This window comes from Moschus berezovskii, chromosome 8 (genome assembly GCF_049115385.1).
Source record: "Moschus berezovskii isolate FMDL1 chromosome 8, NW_MosBer_1.0, whole genome shotgun sequence".
In the NCBI taxonomy this organism is placed as follows: domain Eukaryota; kingdom Metazoa; phylum Chordata; class Mammalia; order Artiodactyla; family Moschidae; genus Moschus; species Moschus berezovskii.
In genome coordinates this window covers 49,656,071-49,680,842 of record NC_142467.1, presented here as the reverse complement: position 1 = coordinate 49,680,842, position 24,772 = coordinate 49,656,071, and the positions used below count along the sequence as shown (strand labels likewise).

The 24,772-nt window shown below is 44.2% G+C and overlaps 1 protein-coding gene across 4 annotated transcripts in view; it reads left to right on the top strand.

Annotated features, from left to right (window-relative positions):
- NDST1 (N-deacetylase and N-sulfotransferase 1) overlaps positions 1-24,772 on the top strand; it is a 130,155-nt gene that overhangs the window by 85,030 nt on the left and 20,353 nt on the right. For all 4 annotated transcript variants that reach the window (XM_055431347.2, XM_055431348.2, XM_055431350.2 and 1 more), the window contains 6 exons: positions 14,420-14,574; positions 15,232-15,417; positions 17,173-17,301; positions 18,096-18,278; positions 22,996-23,092; positions 24,269-24,392. In XM_055431347.2, the coding sequence (XP_055287322.1) occupies positions 14,420-14,574; positions 15,232-15,417; positions 17,173-17,301; positions 18,096-18,278; positions 22,996-23,092; positions 24,269-24,392 (874 nt within the window). The remainder of the gene's footprint in view (positions 1-14,419; positions 14,575-15,231; positions 15,418-17,172; positions 17,302-18,095; positions 18,279-22,995; positions 23,093-24,268; positions 24,393-24,772) is intronic.

The window sequence follows — 24,772 nt, the reverse complement described above, 5'->3', positions numbered from 1 at the left end:
CAAGAGGCTTTTGAGTTCCTCTTCACTTTCTGCCATAAGGGTGGTGTCATCTGCATATCTGAGGTGATTGATATTTCTCCTGGCAGTCTTGAGTCCAGCTTGTGCTTCTTCCAGCCCAGCATTCCTCATGATGTACTCTGCATATAAGTTAAATAAGCAGGGTGACAATATACAACCTTGATGTACTCCTTTTTCTATTTGGAGCCAGTCTGTTGTTCCATGTCCGGTTCTAACTGTTGCTTCCTGACCTGCATACAGGTTTCTCAAGAGGCAGGTCAGGTGGTCTGGTATTCCCATCTCTTTCAGAATGTTCCACAGTTTATTGTGATCCACACAGTCAAAGGCTTTGGCATAGTCAATGAAGCAGAAATAGATGTTTTTCTGGAACTCTCTTGCTTTCTCCATGATCCAGCAGATGTTGGCAATTTGATCTCTGGTGCCTCTGCCTTTTCTAAAACCTGCTTGAACATCTGGAAGTTCACGGTTCACATATTGCTGAAGCCTAGCTTGGAGAATTTTGAGCATGACTTTACTAGCGTGTAAGATGACTGCAATTGTGCGGTAGTTTGAGCATTCTTTGGCATTGCCTTTCTTTGGGATTGGAATGAAGACTGACCTTTTCCAGTCCTGTGGCCACTGCTGAGTCTTCCAAACTTGCTGGCATATTGAGTGCAGCACTTTCACAGCATCATCTTTCAGGATTTGAAATAGCTCAACTGGAATTCCATCACCTCCACTAGCTTTGTTCATAGTGATGCTCTCCAAGGCCCACTTGACTTCACATTCCAAGATGTCTGGCTCTAGATGAGTGATCACGCCATTGTGATTATATTGGTCGTGAAGATCTTTTTTGTACAGTTCTTCTGTGTATTCTTGCCACCTCTTCTTAATATCTTCTGCTTCTGTTAGGTCCATACCCTTTCTGTCCTTTATTGAGCCCATCTTTGCATGAAATGTTCCCTCGGTATCTCTAATTTTCTTGAAAAGATCTCTAGTCTTTCCTATTCTGTTGTTTTCCTCTATTTCTTTGCATTGATCACTGAGGAAGGCTTTCTTATCTCTCCTTGCTATTCTTTGGAACTCTGCATTCAGATGCTTATATCTTTCCTTTTCTCCTTTGCTTTTCGCTTCTCTTCTTTTCACAGCTATTTGTAAGGCCTCCTCAGACAGCCATTTTGCTGTTTTGCATTTCTTTTCCATGGGGATGGTCTTGGTCCCTGTCTCCTGTACAATGTCACGAACCTCCGTCCAGAGTTCATCAGGTACTCTATCAGATCTAGTCCCTTAAATCTATTTCTCACTTCCACTGTATAATCATAAGGGGTTTGATTTAGGTCATATCTGAATGGTGTAGTGGTTTTCCCTACTTTCTTCAATTTAAGTCTGAATTTGGCAGTAAGGAGTTCATGATCTGAGCCACAGTCAGCTCCTGGTCTTGTTTTTGCTAACTGTATAGAGCTTCTTCATCTTTGGCTGCAAAGAGTATAATCAATCTGATTTCAGTGTTGACCATCTGGTGATGTCCATGTGTAGAGTCTTGTCTTGTGTTGTACACATACCCATTATCCTCTAAACTCTTTCCCATCCAGGCTGCCATATAGCATTGAGCACAGTTCCATATGCTATACAATAGGATTTGCTTCTTATCCATTTTAAATGTAGCGATGTGTTCACGTGTATCCCAGACTCCCTACAAACCCTTCTCCCTGCCCTTCACCCCTGGCAACCGTAAGTCATTCTTAAGTCTGTGAGTCTATTTTGTTTTCTAAATAAGTTAGCTTGTATCCTTTCTTTTTAAATTCCCCATACAGGGGATATCATGTGATATTTCTTCCATCTCTGTCTGATTTTCTTTACTGAATATGAAAATCTCTCTGTCTATCCATGAGGCTGCAAATTGCATTATTTCATTCTTTTTAATGGCTAAGTAATATTCCCTGAATAGGTGTTGCACTTTTTCTTTCTCCATTTCTCTGTCGATGGACATTTAGGTGGCTTCCAAGTCTTGGGTATTGTAAACAGTGGTGCAGTGGACCCTGAGGTGCAGGTATCCTTTGGAATGCTAGTTTCTTCTAGATGTATGCCTTGGAGTAGGATTGCTGGATCATAGGGTAGTTCTGTATATAGTTTCATAAAGAACCGTGGTAGTGTTCTCTGTAATGGGTGTACCCATTTACACTCCCTCCAGCAGTGTAGGGGACTCCATTTTCTCCACACCCTCTCCAGCATTTATTGTTTGTAGATTTTTTGATAACCACCATTCTCACCCATGTGCAGTAGGATCTCACTGTAGTTTTAATTTCCAAGTGTTTAATAATTAGTGATGTTGAACATCTTTTCATGTTCTGTTGGCTATTTGTATGTCTTCTCTGAGACGTGTTTGTTTAGGTTTTAGGTTCAATTTTGCATTCAGTTGTTGGCATCTTTTATATATATATTTTTTGCAACAAATCCATATAGTAAATTTTTTTTCTTTATTTAATTTATAAATAAATTAAATTTTACTGCCCCCCTTCCACCTTCCTCCCCATCCCATCCCTCTGGGTCATCCCAGTGCACCAGCCCCGAGCATCCTGTATCATGCATCGAACCTGGACTGGCGATTCGTTTCACATACGATAATATACATGTTTCAATGCCATTCTCCCAAATCATCCCACCCTCGCCCTCTCCCACAGAGTCCAAAAGACTATTCTATACATCTTTGTCTCTTTTGCTGTCTCGCATACAGGGTTATCATTACCATCTTTCTAAATTCCATATATATGCATTAGTAAGCATCTTTTATATATTCTGAACATTAAGCCTGTAGGAGGCCTGCGGTGTTCCAGCATTTTTGCCCTCCTCTCGGTTGTCTTCACTCTTGTGAGAATGTCCTGTGATGTGTGGAAGTTTCTTATTTTTTGCTATTTGAAGGCCAATGTCTGATTTTCATTGTTTTCTGTGCCTTAGGTGTCAGATTGAAGGTTCCAACACCAAATCGAAGGTCAGGGAGATATTCAGCCTTTTTTTCTTCTGCAGTTCTATTGCTTAGTTCCAAAATTTTAGGCCTTGATTCATTGTGCATTAAATTTTGTGTATGGTATGAGGGAAGATCCACTGTAAAGGTTTTGCACATGATGTCTGGGTTCTACAGGCTATTTGTTGGATCTGTTCTTGGCCCGGTGACCAGTCTTAGCACTTCTATCAGCAATCAAGTGAAATTAGAAGTGAGGGTTTGTTTCTTGGTTCTCAAGTCTATTCCATGGTCTGCATGTTTAATGCTACACATCTGGAATACTATTTGGCTCTTCAGTGTCCCTTGGAATTCCATGTGAATATTACGATGTTTTTACCAATTCAGAAAAAAATATCAGATTGAATAGGAATGAAATGAATCTCTATTTTTACTGAATAGTAGTATTATTTGAACATTACTAGGCATTCTAATCGGAGAAGGCAATGGCGAGCCACTCCAGTACTCTTGCCTAGAAAATCCCATGGATGGAGGAGGCTGGTAGGCTGCAGTCCGTGGGGTCACTAAGGGTCGGACACGACTGAGCGACTTCACTTTCACTTTGCACTTTCACACATTGGAGAAGGAAATGGCAACCCACTCCAGTGTTCTTGCCTGGAGAATCCCGGGGACGGGGGAGCCTGGTGGGCTTCTGTCTATGGGGTCACACAGAGTCGGACACGACTGAAGTGACGCAGCAGCAGCAGGCATTCTAATATATTCAAACAGGTTGTTTTCCAATTATTTAGGTCTTCTTTAAGCAGTGTTTTAGAGTTTTCAGGGTAGAAGCATTTCACCTTCTTGACTGAATTCTGAAATATTTTATATTATGTTTAAATTTTTTTTTGGCGTATAGTTGGTATTCAGTGTTGTGTTAGCTTCAGGCATACAGCAAATTGAATCAGTTAAATTATTCGTATATCCACTGGCTTTTAGATTCTTTTCACATAGGGGTTAATGCAGGGTACTGAATAGAGTTCCCTGTGCTGTAGAGTAGGTTGTTACTAGTTATTTATTTTATATAGGGTAATGTGTGTATGTTGATCCCAGTCTCCTGATTTATCCCTTCCAGCCAGCCCTCACTTTCCCTTCTGGTAACCATAGATTTGTTTTCTATATCTGTGTTATTGATAATTGCATTTATGGCAACACTTTAGATTTTGGATATAAGTGATAGCATATGATATTTGTCCTTTTCTGTCTGACTTACATCACTGGCTGTGAGACTCTCTGTCCATCCATGTTTCTGCAAAGAACATTGTTTCATTCATTTTTATGGCTAGTAATACTCCATTGTATACATGTACCACTTCTTCTTTACCCATTTGTCTGCCAGTAGGTATCTGTGTGGCCTCCATGTCTTTGCTACTGTAAACAGTGCTGCCATGAACCCTGGGGTGCATGTATCTTTTTGAGTAATAGTTTTCTCTGGCTATATGCCCTCATGTGGGATTGCTGGATCTCATGGTATTAATAGTTCTGTATATTGTTTCTTCTCCATCATGGTTGTACCCACCTACATTCCCACCATTAGTGTAGGAGAGTTCCCTTTTCTCATTACCCTCTCCAACATTTATTTATAGATTTTTTATTTTTAACTTTTGTAAGCATCTATTTTTTGCTGTGTTTATTCCTGGACTATCAATTTTTATTTCTTCAGTTTCTTCTGGGGTATCTTTTTCTTCTGCACAACCTCCTCTTCTGGTTTAGGAACAATGTTCTTCTCCAGTTAGCACCTTCTCAGTGTGCAGGGAGGGCTCACTTGTGGCTGGATCTGACCATGAGTCTCTAAGTCCTGCACCGCCTCCGGGGGGCTTTGTTCACCTGAATGTGCTCAGTGACCAGAGAGCCTGCATCTAAGCCCCTAAGTTCAGCGCTCTCTGCATCTCCGAGCATGTGCAGTAGAAATTCAGCACTCTTTTCGGGCCACTGAGCCTGCGTCCAGCCCCACTGTTTGGCCTGGGCACACCTACCGACTCCACGCTGGAATGATGGAGTGGCACTCATTGCTTCTTTACGGTGATATCCTTCAGACAGTTCAGTTCAGTTCAGTTGCTCAGTCGTGTCCAACTCTCCGCGACCCCATGAATCACAGCACGCCAGGCCTCCCTGTCCATCACCAACTCCCGGAGTTCACTCAAACTCATGTCCAGAGTCGGTGATCATCCAGCCATCTCATTCTCGGTCGTCCCCTTCTCCTCCCGCCCCCAACCTTTCCCAGCATCAGAGTCTTTTCCAGTGAGTCAACTCGTCGCATGAGGTGGCCAAAGTATTGCAGTTTCAGCTTCAGCATCAGTCTTTCACTTGGTGGCTTTTCAGATATGCATACACTTAATGGTCTGGGCAGTTTCTCGAGTGTTCTTAAAGTGAACACGAAGATCTGAACCTCTTGATCTGCATGATTTGTAGGGTTTTCTGGGTCAAGTGTCTTGTGCTCCATTTTTAGAGATCACCTCAGACCCTGTTGGTTTTATGATGATGGCCATTGTGACCTGTGTGACAAGATATCTCACTGTAGTTCTAATTTCCATTTCTCTAGTAATTGGAGGTGTTGAGCATCTTTTCATTTGCTGTTGGCCATTTGTTTGTCTTCTTAAGAGAAATGTTTGTTCAGGTTTTTGGACCACGTTTAAATTGTGTTGTTGACATCTTAAACCTGTAGCAGGCCTCTGGTTTGTAAATATTTCTGCCAACCTCTAGTTGTCCTTTCACTCTCATGAGAATGTCCTGTGACACATGGAAGTTTTTAACTTTTTTGATGACCAGTGTATCTAATTTTCATTGTTTTCTATGCCTTCGATGTCACATTTTAGGACCCATAACCCAGGCCATAGTCATGGAGATGTGTGTCTGTTTGCATCTGTAGTTCTTAGCTTAGGCTGAAGGTTTCTTTCTGTGTTCCAAGTAAACTCTGTGGTTTGTATGTCTATTCAAATGCAGTAACACACTTTTGCAAGGTAAATTTCGCTCTTGAGCATCCCTTGGAATTCCAAATAAATATTAGAAAATTTTCCCCCAATTCAGGGGGGAGAAAAACTCTTGATTGAATAGGAATGAAATGAATCTGTATATTGGGCTGACTAGTATTGTTATTTGAGCAAGAGTAAGCATTCTAATATTTAAACATGGGTTGCTTTCCAATTATTTAGGTCCTCCTTAAGCAATGTTTTAGAGTTTTCAAGGTAGAAGCTTTTCATTTCCTTGATTGAATTCTGAAATACATTATATTATGTTTAAATTTTTATTAGAGTTTAGTTGGTATACAGTGTTATATCACTTTCTGGCGTTCAGCAAAGTGAATTAATTAGATCTATACCTGTATGCACTCTGTTATAAATTCTTTTCACATAGGGATTAATGCAGAATACTGAATAGAGTTCCCTGTGCTATATAGTAGGGCCTTATTGGTTATCTGTTATATAGATAGAGTATAGATATATAGATAATAATAGCAGTGTGTATATACTGATCCCAGTCTCCTAATTATGCCTCCCAGACACCCCTTACTTTCCCCTCTGGTAACTATAGGTTTATTTTCTATATCTGTGACTCTATTTTGTAAATAAGTTCATTTATACCAACTTTTTTAGATTTTGCATATGAGTGATATCATATGATATTTATCATTTTTTGTCTGACATATCACTGACTATGACAATCTCCTGGTCCATCCATGTTACTGTAAATGGTAGTATTTCATTCATTTTTATGATTAATACTCCATAGATGCAAAGGTTGGATCTGCTGGGCTGCCACCAAGGCAAAGTGAGAGCTATAAGGCAGAGAATCTCAGAAATGAGGAACAGGCCACTTTCAATCAGTTTGAAATCATCCAAGAATAAAGAACTGAGAGAGCAGCCCACCAGGCTCCGCCGTCCCTGGGATTCTCCAGGCAAGAACACTGGAGTGGGTTGCCATTTCCTTCTCCAACGCATGAAGGTGAAAAGTGAAAGTGAGGTTGCTCAGTCCTGTCTGACTCTTCACGTGTCAGTAGATACTTAAGTTACTTCTATATCTTGGCTATTGTAAACAGTGTTGCAATGAACCTTGGCTCCAGGTATCTTTTTTGAATAATGGTTTTCTCTGGATATATGCCTTTGAGTGGGATTGCTGGCTCATATCGGAGAAGGCAATGGCACCCTACTCCAGTACTCTTGCCTGGAAAACCCCATGGATGGAGGAGCCTGGTGGGCTACAGTCCATGGGGTCGCTATGAGTCGGGCATGACTGAATGACTTCACTTTCACTTTTCACTTTCATGCATTGGAGAAGGCAGTGGCAACCCACTCCAGTGTTCTTGCCTGGAGAATCCCAGGGACAGAGGAGCCTGGTGGGCTACCTATGAGGTCACATAGCGGACATGACTGAAGCGACTTAGCAGCAGCAGCAGCTGGCTCATATGGTAGTTATGTATACAGATTTTTAAGGAACCTGAATATTCTTCTCCATCATGGTTGTACCCATTTACATTCCCACCAGTAGTGTAGGAGAGTTCCCTTTACTCCTCACCCTCTCCAGCATTTATTGTTTGTAGATTTTTTGATGATGGTTGTGTTTTTTTTTTTTTTTACCTTTTTATTTTTTATTGGAGTGTAGCTGAGTAGCAATGTGATAGTTTCAGGTGGCTAGCAAAAGGACTCAGCCATACATATAAATATGTGCATTTTCCCCAAACTCCCCTCCCACCCAGGCTGCCATGAAACCCTGAGCAGAGTTCCCTGTGCTACATTATCAGTCCTTGTTGGTTATCCATTTAAAATATAGCAGTGTGTACTTGTCTATCCCAAACTAATTACACCTTCTGTCCTTCCCCCCTGGGAGTTATAGGTTCATTCTCTTAGTCTGTGATTCTGTTTCTGTTTTGTAAATGAATTCATTTGTATCACTTCTCTCTAGATTCCACATACGACAGATGTTATGTGGTATTTCTCCTTCTGTGTATTACTTACTGTATGACAGCCTCTGGTTCCATCCATGTTGCTGCAGATGGCATTATCTCACTCTTTAATGGCTGAGTAATATTTCATTGTACATGTACCATCTTCTTTATCCATTCCTCTGTCAGTGAACATTTAGGTGGCGCCATGTTTGGGCTATTGTAAACAGTGCTACAGTGAACCCTGCGGTGCATCTGTCTTTTAGAATACTGTTTTTTTCAGGATATATGCTCTGGAGTGGGATTGCTGGATCTTATCGTACATAGTTCTTTCTACACGGTTTTATAAGGAACCTCTATATTCTTCTTCATCATGGGTTGTACCCATTTCCATTCTCACCTGTAGTGTAGGAAAGGTCTCTTTTCTCCGCATCCTCTCCGGCATTTATTGTTTGTAGATTTTATGATGATGGCCCTTCTGACCCGTGTGAGGTTGTATCTCATTATAGTTTTGATTTCCATCAGTCAGTTGTATTCTGCATCTTTTATGTGTTCTGGGCCACTTGTATGTCTTTTCTAGAGAAATGTTTTGTTAGGTTTCTGCTAATTTTTAAATTGTGTTGTCGACATCTTTTACACATTCTGGATATTAATCCCATAATCAGTCTGTGGGTTTGCAAACATTTTCTGCCATTCTCTTGCTTGTCTTTCCACTCTTTTGAGAATGTCCTGTGATGCATGAAGGTTTATTTTTTTGAAAGCCAGTGAATCTATTTTTCATTGTTTTCTGTGCTTTTGGTATCATATTTAATGAACTCTGAACAAAGCCAAGGTCATGGAGATGTTCACATATGTTTTTTCTACAACAAAGGTTGTAGGTTCAGTTCAGTTCCGTTGCTCAGTTGTGTCCGACTCTTTGTGACCCCATGAACTGCAGCAGGCCAGGCCTCCCTGTCCATCACCAACTGCTGGAGTCTACCCAAACCCATGTCCTTTGAGTTGGTGATGCCATCCAGCCATCTCATTCTCTATCATCCCCTTCTCCTCCTGCCCTCAATCTTTCCCAGCATCAGGGTCTTTTCAAATGAGTCAGCTCTTCGAATCAGGTGGCCAAAGTATTGGAGTTTCAGCTTCAACATCAGTCCTTGTAATGAACACACAGGGCTGATCTCCTTTAGGATGGACTGGTTGGATCTCCTTGCAGTCCAAGGGACTCTCAAGAGTCTTCTTCAACACCACAATTCAAAAGCATCACTTTTTCGGCATTCAGCTTTCTTTATAGTCCAACTCTCACATCCGTACATGACCACTGGAAAAACCATAGCCTTGACTAGATGAACCTTTATTGACAAAGTAATGTCTCTGCTTTTTAATATGCTGTCTAGGTTGGTCATAACTTTCCTTCCAAGGAGTAAGCGTCTTTTAATTTCATGGCTACAGTCACTGTCTGCAGTGATTTTGGAGCCCAGAAAAATAAAGTCAGCCACTGTTTCCCCATCTGTTTGCCATGAAGTGATGGGACCGGATGCCATGATCTTAGTTTTCTGAATGTTGAGCTTCAAGCCAACCTTTTCACTCTTCTCTTTCACTTTCATCAAGAGGCTCTTTAGTTCCTCTTCGCTTTCTGCCATTAGGGTGATGTCATCTGTATATCTGAGGTTATTGGTGTAGCTCCTGGCAATCTTGATTCCAGTTTGTGTTTCATCCAACCTGGTATTTCACATGATGTACTGTGCATATAAGTTAAATAACCAGAGTGACAATATTCAGCCTTGTTGTACTCCTTTGCCAATTTTGAACCAGTCGTTGTTCCATGTTTGGTTCTAACTGTTGCCTCTTTACCTGCACACAGGCTTCTCAGGAGGCAGGTAAGTTGGTCTGGTATTCCTGTCTCTCTAAGTGTTTTCCACAATAGGTTTGTTTTCTATATCTGTGACTCTAATTCTGTTTGTAAATAAGTTCATTTTTACTAACTTCTTAGATTTTTCCTATAAAGCGATATCATATGGTACTTGTCATTTCTGTTTGACTTAATCTCTGACTATAAGAATCTCTTGGTTTATTCATGTTGCTGCAGATGATATTTTTTTGCTCATCTTTACTGCTGGGTAATACTCCATTGTATATATGTACCACTTCTTCTTTACCCATTGGTCTGTTGATAGATAAGTTGCTTCCATGTCTGGGCTATTGTAAACAGTGCTGCAGTGAACCCTTGGGTGCATGTATCTTTTTGAATAATGGTTTTCTCTGGATATATGCCCTGGAATGTTATTGCTGGATCATGTGGTATTAATAATTCTGTATATAGTTTTTTAAGGAACCTCTGTATTCTTCTTAATCATGGTTGTACCCATTTATATTCCCGCCAATAGTGTAGGAGCATTCCTTTTTCTCTGCACCCTTCTAGCCTTTATTTTTTGTAGATGTTTTGATGATGGCCATTCTGACCTTGTTGTTATTCAATTGCTCAGTCATATCCATCCCTTTGCGACCCATTGGACTGCAGCATACCAGGCTTCCCTGTACTTCACTGTCTCCTGGAGTTTGCTCAAACTCATGTCCATTGAGTCAGTGATGCCATCCAACCATCTCATCTTCTGTTGCCCGCTTCTCTTCCTGCCCTCAGTCTTTCCCAGCATCAGGGTCTTTTCCAGTGAGTTGGCTGTTCACATCAGGTGGCCAAAGTACTCGAGTTTCAGCATCAGTCCTTCCAGGAAATAATGAAGGTTGATTTCCTTTAGCGTTGACTTGTTTGATCTCCTTGATGTCCAAGGGACTTTCAAGAGTCTTCTCCAGCACCATAGTTCGAAAGCATCAATTCTTTGGCCCTCAGCCTTCTTTATGGTCTAAATCTCACATCCATACATGACTACTGGAAAAACCATAGATTTGACCAGATGTACCTTTGTCAGCAAAGTGACATCTGTGCTTTTTAATACAATGAAGAAGGAAATGGTAACCCACTCCAATATTCTTGCCTGGAGAATCCCATGGATGGAGGAGCCTGGTGGGCTACAGTCCATAGGGTCGCAAAGAGTCGGACACGACTGAGCGACTTCACTTCACTTCAGGGTATTATAGCTTTTCTTCCAAGGAGCAGGCATCTTGTAATTCATGGCTGCAGTCAACATCCACAGTGATTTTGGAGCCCATGAAAATAAAATCTGTCATTGTTTCCATTTTTCCCCATCTATTTGTCATAAATTGATGGGACTGGATGCCATGTTCTTCGTTTCTTTTGGTCTTGGGTTTTAAACCAGTTTTTCACATTCCTCTTTCACCTTCAACAAGAGGCTCTTTATTTAGTTGCTCCTTGCTTTCTGCCGTTAGGATGGTGTCATTTGCATATCTGAGGTTATTGATATTTCTCCCGGCAATGTTGATTCCAACTTGTACTTCATCCAGCCCGGCATTTCACATGATGTACTCTGTATATAAGTTAAATAAACAGGGTGACAATATACAGCCTTGATGTATTCCTTTCTCAATTTTGAACTAGTCTGTTGTTCCACGTCCAGTTCTCAACTGTTGCTTCGTGACCTGCATACAGGTTTCTCAGGAGGCAGGTAAGGTGGTCTGGCATTTCTGTCTCTTTTAGAATTTTCCACAATTTGTTGTGACCCACACAGTCAAAGGGTTTACTGTAGTCAGTGAAGCAGAAGTAGATGTTTTTCTGGAATTCCCTTTCTTTTCCTGTAATCTAATGGATATTGGAAATTTGATCTCTGGTTTCTCTGCCTTTTCTAAATCTAGCTTGTACATCTGGAATTTCTTGGTTTACATACTGTTGAAGCCTAGCTTGAAGGATTTTGAGCATTACCTTTTAGCATGTGAAATGAGTATAATTGTGTAGTAGTTTGAACATACTTTGGCATTGCCCTTCTTTTGAGATTGGAATGAAAACTGACCTTTTCCAGTCCTGTGACCTCTGCTGAATTTCCCAAATTTGTTGGCATATTGAGTGCAGCACTTTAACAGCATCATCTTTTAGGATTTTAAATAGATCGTCTGGAATTCCATCACCTCCTCTAGCTTTGTTTGTAAGTAATGCTTCCTAAGACCCTTCCTAAAAGAGTCTGTTGTAAACAGCATATGTATATATGGGTCTTATTTTTGTATCTATTCAGCCAATTTATGTCTTTTGGTTTGAGCATTTAATCCTTTAACATTTAAGGTAATTATCAATAGTTATGCTCTTAATGCCGTTTTGTTAGTTGTTAGTTGGATTTATTTCTAAAGATTTTTTTTTCTTCCTTCCTCTTTTGTGCTTTTCTCTTGTGATTTAATGCCTATCTTTACTGTTGTATTTGGATTACTTTTCCTTTTTTGTGTCTGTATCTTTTGTAGATTTTGTGTGTGTGTGGTTTCCCTGAGGTTTTGATATAGTAGTCTACATACGCACAAGATTGTTTTAAGTTGCTGGTCTCTTAATTTCCAATATTCTTCACTTGTACTCTCCTCTTTTCTAGATTGCTGGTTTGATATCAGATTTGTGTATGAATGATTTCCTACCTTTACTTTGTTTGCCTTTATAGTGAGCTTTCCCGTTTTGTAATTTTCCTGATTCTCGTTGTCCGCCGTTTATTTTCTGCCTAAAGAAGTTCCTTTAAGATTTGTTGTAAGGCTGGTTTGGTGGTACTGAATTTTCTTAGCTTATGCTTGTCTGTAAAGCTTTGATTTCTCCATTGAATTTGAATGAAAGCCTTGCTGGATAGAGTATTCTTGGCTGTAGATGTCTCCCTTTTGTCACTTTAAATATATTGTGCCATCCCTTCTGGCCTCCAGAGTTTCGAAAAATCAGCTCATAACTCTGGGGGAGTTCCCTTGTATATTATTTGTTGCCTTTTGTTTTTAATATTTTTTGTCTTTAATTTTTGTCTGTTTTATTAGTATGTATTAGGGGGGTTATGGTCCTCCTTGGGTTTATGTTGTATGGGATTCTTTCTGGACTTGGGTGATTATTTTCTCATGTTAGGAGACTTCTCAGCTATAGTCTCTTCATATATTCTCAGTCCCTTTCTGTCTCCTCCTTCGGGACCCTATAAAGTGAATGTTAGTGTATTTAATATTATCCCAGAGATTTCTGAGACTGTCCTCATTTCTTTACTTTTTCCTTTATTCTGCTCCATGGCTGTGATTTCTATCATTCTGTCTTTCCGCTCACTTCGTCTGACTCAGTTATTCTGCTATTGATTTCTTCTAGTGTATTTTTCATTCCAATTATTGTATTGTTTTCATCTCTGTTTGTTCTTTAAATCTTCTAGGTCTTTGTTAAACATCTTTTGTATTTTAATGATCTATGCGTCCATTCTCTTTCCAAGATTTTGAATCATGCTTACTATCGTTACTCTAAATTCTTATTCCCTGGTGGCTCAGAGTAAAGTATGTGCCTACAATGAGGGAGACCTGGGTTTGATCCCTGGGTTGGGAAGATCCCCTGGAGAAGGAAATGACAACCCACTCCAGTATTCTTGCCTGGAGAATTACATGGACAGAGGAGCCTGACAGGCTACAGTCCATGGGGCTGCAAAGAGTCAGACAAGGTTGAGCAGCTCACACTTTAACTTCTTCAGGTTGGTTGCCTGTCTCCACTTCATTTAGCTGTTCTTGTGGGTTGTATCCTGTTCTTTGCCTGGAATGAGTTTATTTTCACATCTTGAGGGCTGTCTGGGTCGTACTTGCCCTCCTCTTGGTGACTTTCCCTCGTTCCTCACATGCTGTCCGTCAGGACCGGGCAGGAGGGAAGAGCCCGTGAGTGGTCATCTGTAGTGAGTATTCGCTTGAGCTGCCGCCTGCTTGGGCCACAGTGAGGACAACCTCTCTTAAATTCTAGGCAAACCCTCCTAGTCTGCAGCTCTGGGAGGAAAGTCTGCAGCTTAGCTCCAAAGCCAGATAAGAGCAACACTGGGTTGTTTGTCAGTATCTTTATATTCTTAACCCTTAACGGGGCTTCCCAGCTGGCACTAGTGGTATAGAATCTGCCTGGCAGTGCAGGAGACACAAGAAATACAGGCTCCATCCCTTGGAGTAGGAAATGGCAACCTGCTCTAGTATTCTTGCCTGGAAAATTCCATGGAGAGAGGAGCCTGGCAGGCTGCAGTCCATTGGGTTGCAAAGAGTCAGACATGACTGAGTACACACACACCCTTAGCATATCAGAGGTAGCTGTGGCGATATACACAAGACAGCTTAAACATCCTGTATATATACAAGAAACATCTGTAAGTTAATAAGTAAAAGACAGCCCAACAGAAAAACAGGAATAAAATCACAGCAAGCAAGCCAGAGCTAGAGGAAACCCTTGGGATCATTGTATCTGAACTGCATATTGCACAGACAGACCTTGAGGGCCCAAATATGGGGAGAACTTGGCCGAAGTTATTCACTGACTCAAGGCCACACAGTTCCAGGGTCTGGACTGGGGCTCTGTCTGTGCTGCCCTGTAGCTCATAGAACTGCTCTGAGCAACTTTTGGGTGGGCAGTGGCCTTCCACGCCCATCCCTGGGCCTTGGACTGGGCTGAGCTGCCTGTGCTTGGGCTATAGGTACCGATGCTGAGGACGCAGGGGACGACCTGCTGCTGTCATACGTGAAGGAGTTCTGGTGGTTCCCCCACATGTGGAGCCACATGCAGCCCCACCTTTTCCACAACCAGTCCGTGCTGGCTGAGCAGATGGCCCTGAACAAGAAGTTCGCTGTCGTGAGTAAGATTCCCTACAGGGCAGAGCCGGGTGGGCTCGGGGCTGGGCTGGGGGTCAGAACTGCTGGCCTCCCGCTGCTTTTGCAGTTCCATGTGACAGCTTTTTATTAACATCTTTATAGTCACTGTCTCACTGAAGACTCATTGATACCCAAGAGCCCGGTATCTCGATAGCATCATTTTAGATAAGAAACAGAAGCTCGGGGAGGCCACCCCAGCTTATAAGAGGTCTAACCAGGACTTAAACCCAGGACTGTTGGCTTCTGGAGCCCACACTCTTGTCTTGAGGCTAGACTAGGAGCCCTGGCAAGCTGGAGGATGTGCCCAGCAAGGAGAGAATAAGGCCTGGTGCCAGTACCCCCTGAGCTACCAGCCAGTCGTCGAGACCACGAAGGCAGAATGGTGCCCATTCTTGCTCCTCACTCCTGGTACAGGAGGACATGAACGCTGGGCTGAGAGCTGAAGTCCTGGCTCGGCCCGTGCTGTCCTCCAAGACTGGGCCCCGAGCCTCAGCTTCCCCATCTGCACCTCGAGGTCTCGGACCTGTTGCCCTGCCATTGTCGTCTCTGATTTCTCTCCCCTGCCCTCCAAAGGGGAGATAAGGCCCAGAGGAGCAGGAACGCTATGCTCACCCTGCCCTGGCCCTCCTCTCCCCAGGAGCATGGCATTCCCACGGACATGGGGTACGCAGTGGCACCCCACCACTCGGGTGTGTACCCCGTGCACGTGCAGCTCTACGAGGCTTGGAAGCAGGTGTGGAACATCCGCGTGACCAGCACGGAGGAGTACCCCCACCTGAAGCCAGCCCGCTACCGTCGCGGTTTCATCCACAATGGCATCATGGTGAGTGCAGCCTGGAGCCTGAGAGGCAGGACTCTGGGGACCCGGTTAGGGGTTTCTGCTGTCCCCTCTGTCACCTGAGGCTCTCTCTCCCAGGGAGGGAGGAGGCCTGTCTGCCTCTTTAGTGAGCGACTCTTATGCTTCTGTGACAGGATCAGGTGGACAAACATTTTTTAAGAGGCCTCTGGTGAGGCCCTGGGACAGGCCTCTGTCTCATCCATTTGTTGGCTTACATAAAATGTGTTTGTCCCTTTTTTACACACTGGGAATGCTGAAATGCACAAAGTGAACAGAAGTCCCCACCTTTAAAGACCTGACGTTCTAGTGACAAGAGAGAGTGCATTCATAACTGTGTAAAGTATATAATGGTCAGATGGAATAAGTGCTGTGGAGAAAAACCAAACGGGATGGAGATAGGGTGTGCTCAGAAGGGGAGAGGGCTTCCCAGGTGGTGCTAGTGCTAAAGAACCTACCTGCCAGTGCAGGGAGACATAAGAGGCACGGCTTTGATCCCTGGGTCGGGAAGATCTCTGGAGGAGGGCCTGGCAAGCCAGTCCAGTATTCTTGTCTGGATAATCCCATGGACAGCGGAGCCTGGCGGGCTATGGTCCATAAGAATTGCCGAGTCGGACATGACTGAAGCGACTTAGCATGCATGCGGGAAGAGAAGAAACTTAAGATGGTTAGGGAGAAACTTTCTGGGGATGGAGCCATGTTGCTACATGAAGCAGAGCATGCATGGCAGAGAAAACAAATGCAAAGGCCCTGAGGCAGGCTTGTGCCAGGTGGTTTTGAGGACCAACTAACAGGTGACTGTGGCTGGAAGGGACAAGTTGGGAGGTGGCAGGAGATGAAGTCAGAAGGGTGATTGGTGGACCAGGTCATGTAGGGCAACATAACACCCCTGGTTTGACTTTAGCTTTTAGTCTGTGTTGGGAGGGTTTTGAATGGAGTGCTCTGATGACCTGACTCCTATATTAAAAGGATTTCCATCATTCTGGCTGCTAGGGAATAAAGTGGAGAGCAGGTGGAGGCTGCTGCAGTCGTCCGGTTGAGGTACAGTGGCTTGGCCCAGGGTACAGTGCTAGAATGTGATCAGATTCTGGGCTTATTTAGTAGTTGGAGCATACAGGAACTGCTGATGAGCTGGATATAGCATATGAGAGAGAAGAAGATTACTCCTAGTTTTTGACCTCAGCTGCTGGAGTGGCTGGATAGTTCTTATCAGTCCAGATGGGCAGCTGTGGGAAGGCCAGAGTCACACCTCCATCCATCCATCCACTGACCTCCTCCTTTTAGGCATTCGTACTGACTCTGGGGATGAAGGTGATGACAGAGAGGGTGGATCACATAAGAAACAGCTAAACCAGTGTACAACCGAGAGTGCCATGGGGCAAGTGCTAAAGCCAGGAGAGGAGTCACAGAGCATGCCTGGGGGTGCTGCTCTAGAGTGGGAAGGGGCCCTTGCCAGGCACACAGGCCAGGTTGCCAGAAAGATTCTCCCTTGCCAGTCGCTGTTACCTTGGAGTCTGCTCATTTTGTACAGAGAAATATGAAAAGTATTTACATATGTAAACTGGCAAGGCCGGGTGGGCTCACTTGGGGGACTGTCACAGGCTGCAGACGTTCTTTGGTGGGGAAGACCCCCAAGGGTGGGGGCTGGGTGGTCACACCGGAGGCTGCCTGTCTGAGGAGACACCCTGCCTGCCACCATTCGGACCTGGAGAAGCCACAGCTCTGCTCCCGCCCCATCCCCAGGTCCTCCCGCGGCAGACCTGCGGCCTCTTCACACACACCATCTTCTACAACGAGTACCCGGGTGGCTCCAGTGAGCTGGACAAGATCATCAATGGGGGCGAGCTCTTCCTCACCGTGCTCCTGAACCCTGTGAGTGCTCCCCAGCCTTTGGCTGGTGGTGAGGAGGGGCTGCCGGACCTCCATCCCTGGGGAGGGAAGGAGCAGGTGTGCATCCGGGAGTTAGAAAACCCACATTCCAACCCTGGCCCTGGCCCCGCTTGCTGTGTGACCTTGGTAGAGAATCTGAGCAGTCAGTGTTTCCTCTTATCATCTTGCACTTCTGTGCAGTAGTGTTGGCATTCTTGTCCATGTTCTTTTTCCAGTCCTTGTGTGTGTATAAATATGTAAATATTGCATATTAACATACATAATAAACTGAATATGTTAAACTATATATTTGTATACATTTATATATATGTACTGATATATATAGTTTAAAAGGCACTCGCTTAGACGTAGAGTGCATTTTAAACTTTTCACCTCTTTTCCTGGGCCTCTCTTTCTTTATCTGTAAAATGGAAATAATCATCCATGCTTTGATAATGTTAGATAGATATCAAGTGGTGGTGTTATCAGCTTTGGGGGGTAACTGTGTATTCCTTATGTTTCATGTACCCCCTCACCTTCCTGCCAGAAAAGTACAAAAGAGCACCCACGTGTCTGCACAGGAGGTCAGCTTCCCTTTCGGGGTTGCTGTGCTTGGTGTCAGACTGGATTCACCTGGTGCACCTAGTCCAAGGTCACGTGGCAAGTTTGAACTGGTGAACCATGGACTGGTCATCGAGTGGCACCATAAGCTTAAGCAAGGCCAGTGGGGGTGAAGGTAGTGAAGGAGGCTCAGAGGCTGACAAGCCCCTGCCTCCCATCTTCCCTCCCTGGAGCAGATCAGCATCTTCATGACACACCTGTCCAACTACGGGAATGACCGCCTGGGCCTGTACACCTTCAAGCACCTGGTGCGCTTCCTGCACTCCTGGACCAACCTCCGGCTGCAGACGCTGCCCCCGGTGCAGCTGGCCCAGAAGTACTTCCAGATCTTTTCTGAGGAGAAGGACCCGCTCTGGCAGGTGGGTGGGGCGGGTGGCCTGGGTACCTCATTGCAGGGAGGGAAGGCCCACCACCCACAGGCCTGCGCTCCAGCCACGGGCTCAGGGACTCGGTCCTCAGGCCCTCATACTCTCTCAAGTGTAAACTCGGGTGTATGCTTGCTCACTAGCGTGGGTGCTATCACTCGGTCTTGTGCACAGGAGACCTCCCATGCAGAACCTATGTGAATGCACACTGTCACACAGCCTGTGAAAAGCAGCATCACAGAACTGTAGGTGAACATGGTATACATGAGTGTGGAAAGCAGCTGCTGGCCTGCCTGGACTCGGTCTGTTACATCCCTTCTCACTCCAGTAGGCTCTGAGCCCGGGAAAGGGGACTAGTCAGAGAGCTTAAGGGACAGTTCTTCGGGAAGTCTGCCCTAGTTGTTCAGTTGCCCAGTCATGTCCAACTCTTTGCGACCCCATGGACTGCGGCACACCAGGCTTCCCTGTCCTTCACTGTCTCCTGGAGTTCGCTCAAACTCATGTCCATTGAGTCAGTGGATGATGCCTTCTAACCATCTCATCCTCTGTCGCCCCCTTCTCCTCTTGCCTTCAATCTTTCCCAGCATCAGGGTCTTTTTTTTTTTTTTTAGGTAAACAAGCTGGGTTTATTACTTATTGCAGCTAAGATAGACACACACTATGAGGAACCATGATGTCTCAGTAAGTGGGTATAAAGAGTTGAAAGTAATTGGGTATAAAACAAGGCAAATATATGAATAAAGTGATAGTAGCTAAGTCCATTTGAATTTTTTCTATACTATTTTTATTCCTACAAATCTTATGTTTTTAAGTAAAAACTCAAAATAATAAATCAACTTAGGCTTCAGTTTTGTTGTTGTTTAGTCACTAAGTCGTGTCTGACTCTTGTGACCCCATGGACTGTAGCCCTTCAGCTCCTCTGTCCATTGGATTTTCCAGGCAAGAATACTAGACATGGATCGAACCCACGTCTCCTGCATTGTCAGGCAGATTCTTTACCACTGAGCCACCTGGGAGGCCCACTAAAAGTTATACTAAAAGTTAAGTTTAATTAGATGTCAACTGCTGCTGCTAAGTCACTTCAGTCGTGTCCAACTCTGTGCGACCCCATGGACGGCAGCCTACCAGGCTCCTCCCTCCATGGGATTTTCCAGGCAAGAGTACTGGAGTGGGGTGCCATTGCCTTCTCCACAGCATCAGGGTCTTTTCCAATGAATCTGCTCTTCACATCAGGTAGCCAAAATATTTGAACTTCAGCATCAGTCATTCCAATGAATATTCAGGGTGATTTCCTTTAGGATTGACTGGTTTGATCTCCTTGTAGTCCGAGGGACTCTTAAGAGTCTTTTCCAGCATCACAGTTCGAAGCATCAATTCTTTGGCCCTCAGCCTTCTTTATGATCCAGCTGTCACATTTGTTCATGACTACTGGAAAAACCATAGCTTTGACTGTATGAACCTTTGTTGGCAAAGTGATGTCTCTGTCTTTTAATACACTGTTAGGTTTGTTATGACTTTCTCCCAAGGAACAACCGTCTTCTAATTTCGTGGCTGCAGTCACCATCCACAGTGATTTTAGAGCCCAAGAAAATAAAGTCTGTTACTGTTTCCATTTTTTTCCCCTATCTATTTGCCATGAAGTGATGGGCCTGGATGCCTTGATCATAATTTTTTGAATGTTGAGTTTTAAGTCAGCTTTTTGACTCTCCTCTTTTACCTTCATCCAGAGGCTTTTTAGTGCCTCTTTGCTTTCTGCCATTAGGGTGGTGTCATCTGCATATCCCAGCAATCTTGATTCCAGCTTGTGCTTCATCCAGCCCAGCATTTTGTGTGATATACTCTGCATGTAAATTAAATAAACAGGGTGACAATATACAGCCTTGACATACTCGTTTCCCAATCTTGAACCAGTTCTAACTGTTGCTTTTTGACCTGCATACAGGTTTCTCGGGAGGCAGGTTAGGCCGTCTGGTATTTCCATCTCTTTAAGAATTTTCCACAGTTTGTTGTGTTCCACACAGTCAAAGGCTTTAGTGTGGTCAATAAAGCAGAAGTAGATGTTTTTCTGGTTTTTCCTTTTGATCAACAAATGTTGGTAATATGATCTCTGGTTCCTCTCCTTTTCTAAATCCAGCTTGTACACCTGGAAGTTCTCAATTCATGTACCGTTGAAGCCTAGCTTGAAGGATTTTGAGCATTGCATTGCTAGCATGTGAAATGAATGCAATTGTGTGGGAATTTGAACATTCTTTGGCATTGTGCTTCTTTGAGATTGGAATGGAAACCAACCTTTTCCAGTCCTGTGGCCCCTGCTGAGTTTTCCAAATTTGCTGGCATTTGAGTGCAGGATTTTAACAGCATCATCTTTTAGGATTTGAAATAGCTCAGCTGGAATTCCATGACCTCCACTAGCTTTGTTCATAGTAATGCTTCCTGAGGCCCACTTGACTTCACACTCCAGGATGTCTGGCTCTACATGAGTGATCACACCGTTGTTGTTATTGGGTCATTAAGACCTTATTTGTTGGAGAAGGCAATGGCAAACCACTCCAGTACTCTTGCCTAGAAAATCACATGGACAGAGGGGCCTGGTGGGCTGCAGTCCGTGGGGTCACTACTAGTTGGACACGACTGAGCGACTTCACTTTGACTTTTCACTTTCACACATTGGAGAAGGAAATGGCAACCCACTCCAGTGTTCTTGCCTGGAGAATCCCAGGGACGGCGGAGCCTGGTCGGCTGCCGTCTATGGGATCTCACAGAGTCGGACACGACTGAAGCGACTTAGCAGCAGCAGCAAGACCTTATTTGTACAGTTTTGTGTATTCTTGCCACCTCTCCTTAATCTCTTCTGCTTCTGTTAGATCCATACCATTTCTGTCTTTTATTGTGACCATCTCTGCATGAAATGGTTCCCTTAGTATCTCTTAATTTTCTTGAAGAGATCTCTAGTCTTTCCCATTCTATTGCTTTCTTCTATTTCTATGCATTGTTCACTTAAGGCTTTCTTATCTCTCCTTGCTATTCTTTGAAACTCTGCATTCAGGTGGGTGTATCTTTTCTTTTTTTCCTTTGCCTTTCCATTCTCTTCTTTTCTCAGCTATTTATAAGGCATCCTCAGACAACCATTTTGCCTTTTTGCATTTCTTTTTCTTGGGGATGGTTTTGATCACTGTCTCCTGTACTGGGTTACGAACCTCTATGCATAGTTCTTCAGGCACTCTGTCAGATCTAATCCCTTAAATCTATTTCTCACTTCCACTGTATAATCATAAGGGATTTGATTTAGGTCATATCTGAATGGCCTAGTGGTTTTCCCTACTTCTTCAACTTAAATCTGAATTTGACAATAAGGAGTTCATGATCTGAGCCACAGTCAGCTCCTGGTCTTGTTTTTGCTGCCTGTATAGAGTGTCTCCATCTTTGGCTGCAAAAAATATAATCAGTCTGATTTTGATGTTGACTTTCAGGTGATGTCCATGTGTAGAGTCGTCTCTTGTGTCATTGGCAGAGGTTGTTGGCTATGACTAGTGTGTTGTCTTGGCAAAACTCTGTTAGCCTTTGCCCTGCTTCATTTTGTACTCTCAAGGCCAAACTTGCCTGTTACTTAAGGTGTCTCTTGACTTCCTACTTTTGCATTCCACTTCCCAGTGATGAAAAGGACATCTTTTTTTGGTGTTAGTTCTAAAAGATCTTGTAGGACTTCACTGAACTGTTCAAGTTCATCTTCTTCACCTTTAGTGGTTGGGGCATAGGCTTGGATTATTGTGATGCTGAATGGTTTGCCTTGGAAACAAACCGAGATCTTTCTGTTGTTTTTGAGACTGCATTTTGGACTCTTTCTTTGACTGTGAGGGCTACTCCATTTCTTCTAAGGGATTCTTGCCCACAGTAGTAGATGTAATAGTCATCTGAATTAAATTTGCCCATTCCCATCATTTTAGTTCACTGACTAAGATGTTGATGTTCACTCTTGCCATCTCCTGCTTGACCATGTGCAGTTTACCTTGATTCATGGACCTAATGTTACAGGTTCCTGTGCAACATTGTTCTTTACTGCACCAGACTTTAATTTCACCATCAGACGCTTCTGCAACTGAGCATCATTTCCACTTTGGCTGTCTGCCCCAGTGGGGACTGTCAAAAACTAGGAGCAGAAGCTTGAATTGATGATCTCACAGTTCAGACCAGGAGTCCACAACCTAGCTTTTAAGTCAGTATGGCCTGTGGTCTAGTTTTGTAAATAAAGTTTTATTGGAACATGGCCATGCTCATTCTTGTACATACTGTCTGTGACTACTTTCAAGCTCCAATAGCAGAGTTGAGTGGTTGTGACAGACCGGATAGTACCCAAGCCTAAAATATTTAATAAACATTTCAAAAGATTTACTATACTTCATAGAGAAAGTTTTCTGACCTTTTGCTAAACTTTTAAATTCAACAATAGGACCCTGTGAGCTCCTGTTATGCGCCAAGTGCTGGAGTGAGCATTTTTTTAAGGCTTTGTCTGGGAGCAGGAGACTGACCGGAAATGGTTGCTGCCTGCCAGTAGCTCAGTGTCCTGAGGTGGGGATGTGACAAGGACACGTGTAGTTACACTTGTCACTCAGGGCTGTAAGAGCCACACATCCATGTGCATTGGGAATCTGGAATACATTCACTGAATCCATTGTTCTGCCCCGCCCTGATGTCTCTTCCACTGTCATTTTAGGATCCCTGTGAAGACAAACGCCATAAGGACATCTGGTCCAAGGAGAAGACGTGTGACCGCTTCCCAAAGCTCCTCATCATTGGCCCCCAGAAAACAGGCAGGTCTCTCCACTCTTGACCAGCTTCCCCTACTGTCTTGACAGCTTCCCTTGCTGTCCCAGCCCTAGAATTATGGAGACCATCGTGCTCTGGTCCCACTCCCCAGTAATCTACACCCTCTTTCCCAGGAAGTGGGACCGAAGCTGGGGTGACCATGAGTTGCCCATCAGTGTGGAGATGGGGAGGGTAGAGGTTGGGCATTGAATTCTCCTGCTGTGAACCACAGCCTCAGGGAGCTCTCTTGGTGTCCTCTTGGGAGTTTCTGAGTCCAAGCAGAGAAGCCCAGATCAGATGCTCTGCAAGACTGAGCGGTGCCTGGCAAATCTGGATCAGGCAAAGAGGACTGTGACAAGTTAGTCATGTCTGCAGTGGTGACACGCACACTGTATGGTATGGATGGCTATTCACACGTTACAGACAAAACACTCAGGGCTCACAAAACTTGTCACTTTCTCTAACACATTTAGTTAGGAGATGGCATATCCAGGTCTGGAACTCTGGTCTCTGTGCCCCCAAAATACATACTCTGAACCACCGAATTCTGTAGTCTCTTCTCTTCTGAAACCTCTCATTAGAGCATATTAACTGTAGATCCGTGTAGGAAAGGAATGGACTCTCTAAAGGGAGGGGTCAGCCCTGTGCTGTCGAATGGGGAGGGAGTGTGACTGAAGGAAGGGCACTCAAAGAGGAGGCATCTGGGCCAGATTTCTTAGCCCTTCAAGAATTCACACCAGCAGACTGGCAAGTCTGGAGCTCCCTTGTCCTTGAGTTCCTCCCAAGTGCCAGAGAGGACCGAGGCCCAGGGCTTGAAGGGGCCAGCAGAAACCATCTTCTTCTGAGGTTTTGAGGGGACAGTAATCAAGTGGATGTGAATGCCGGAGTACAGTGCTGAGAAGGATTCTGAGGCCAAGTCTTTGTGATGAAGAGTGCTGTGATAGGCTAGTGATGTCTGCAGTGGATTCAAGAGTTGGGTGCCCACCTGCAAGCTCTGTATTTGCCTGTCCTGAGTTTAGTATGTTTCCCTCATGGTAGAGATGAAAAAAGTAAACCCAGAGAAGAGAAGGGACCAGTGTCTCCCAGTGAGTAACAGAGAGCCAGGACCAGAACTCAGGATTTCAGGCTGTCTTTTCACTGGGGGCCTGGGCCCAGGTCTCACCCGCCTTCCTTCCCTGCAGGCACCACGGCCCTCTATCTGTTCCTGGGCATGCACCCCGACCTCAGCAGCAACTACCCCAGCTCTGAGACCTTTGAGGAGATCCAGTTTTTTAACGGCCACAACTATCACAAAGGCATCGACTGGTGAGTGGGTCTTTCTGTCAGCAGTGGGGCAGGATGGCCTCCATGGAGGCTGCCAAAGAGGAGGTCTGCTGAGGCCACAGCAGGAAGCAGCTGGCGCTTGCTCACACACAGCCAGTTCCTGTAAACAGGGACAAAGTGCAGTGACCCTTGAGTCATGATGTTGGAGCCTGCACACAGATGGGACACTTGATGAGGAAGCCCTTTGCCCCTTTATATTATTGCCTGGACTCAGGGAATACTAGAAGTTAGAGTCCGTCCCCTTCCTTGCCTTCACGAGTCCAAGAAGAGAGGGACACGCCTGAGGCCCTGAGAGCTGAGGACAGAGCAGGGGTTAAAATCCAGGTGTTCTGACCGGAAAGCTGGCTCTTTCCACTGTGTGT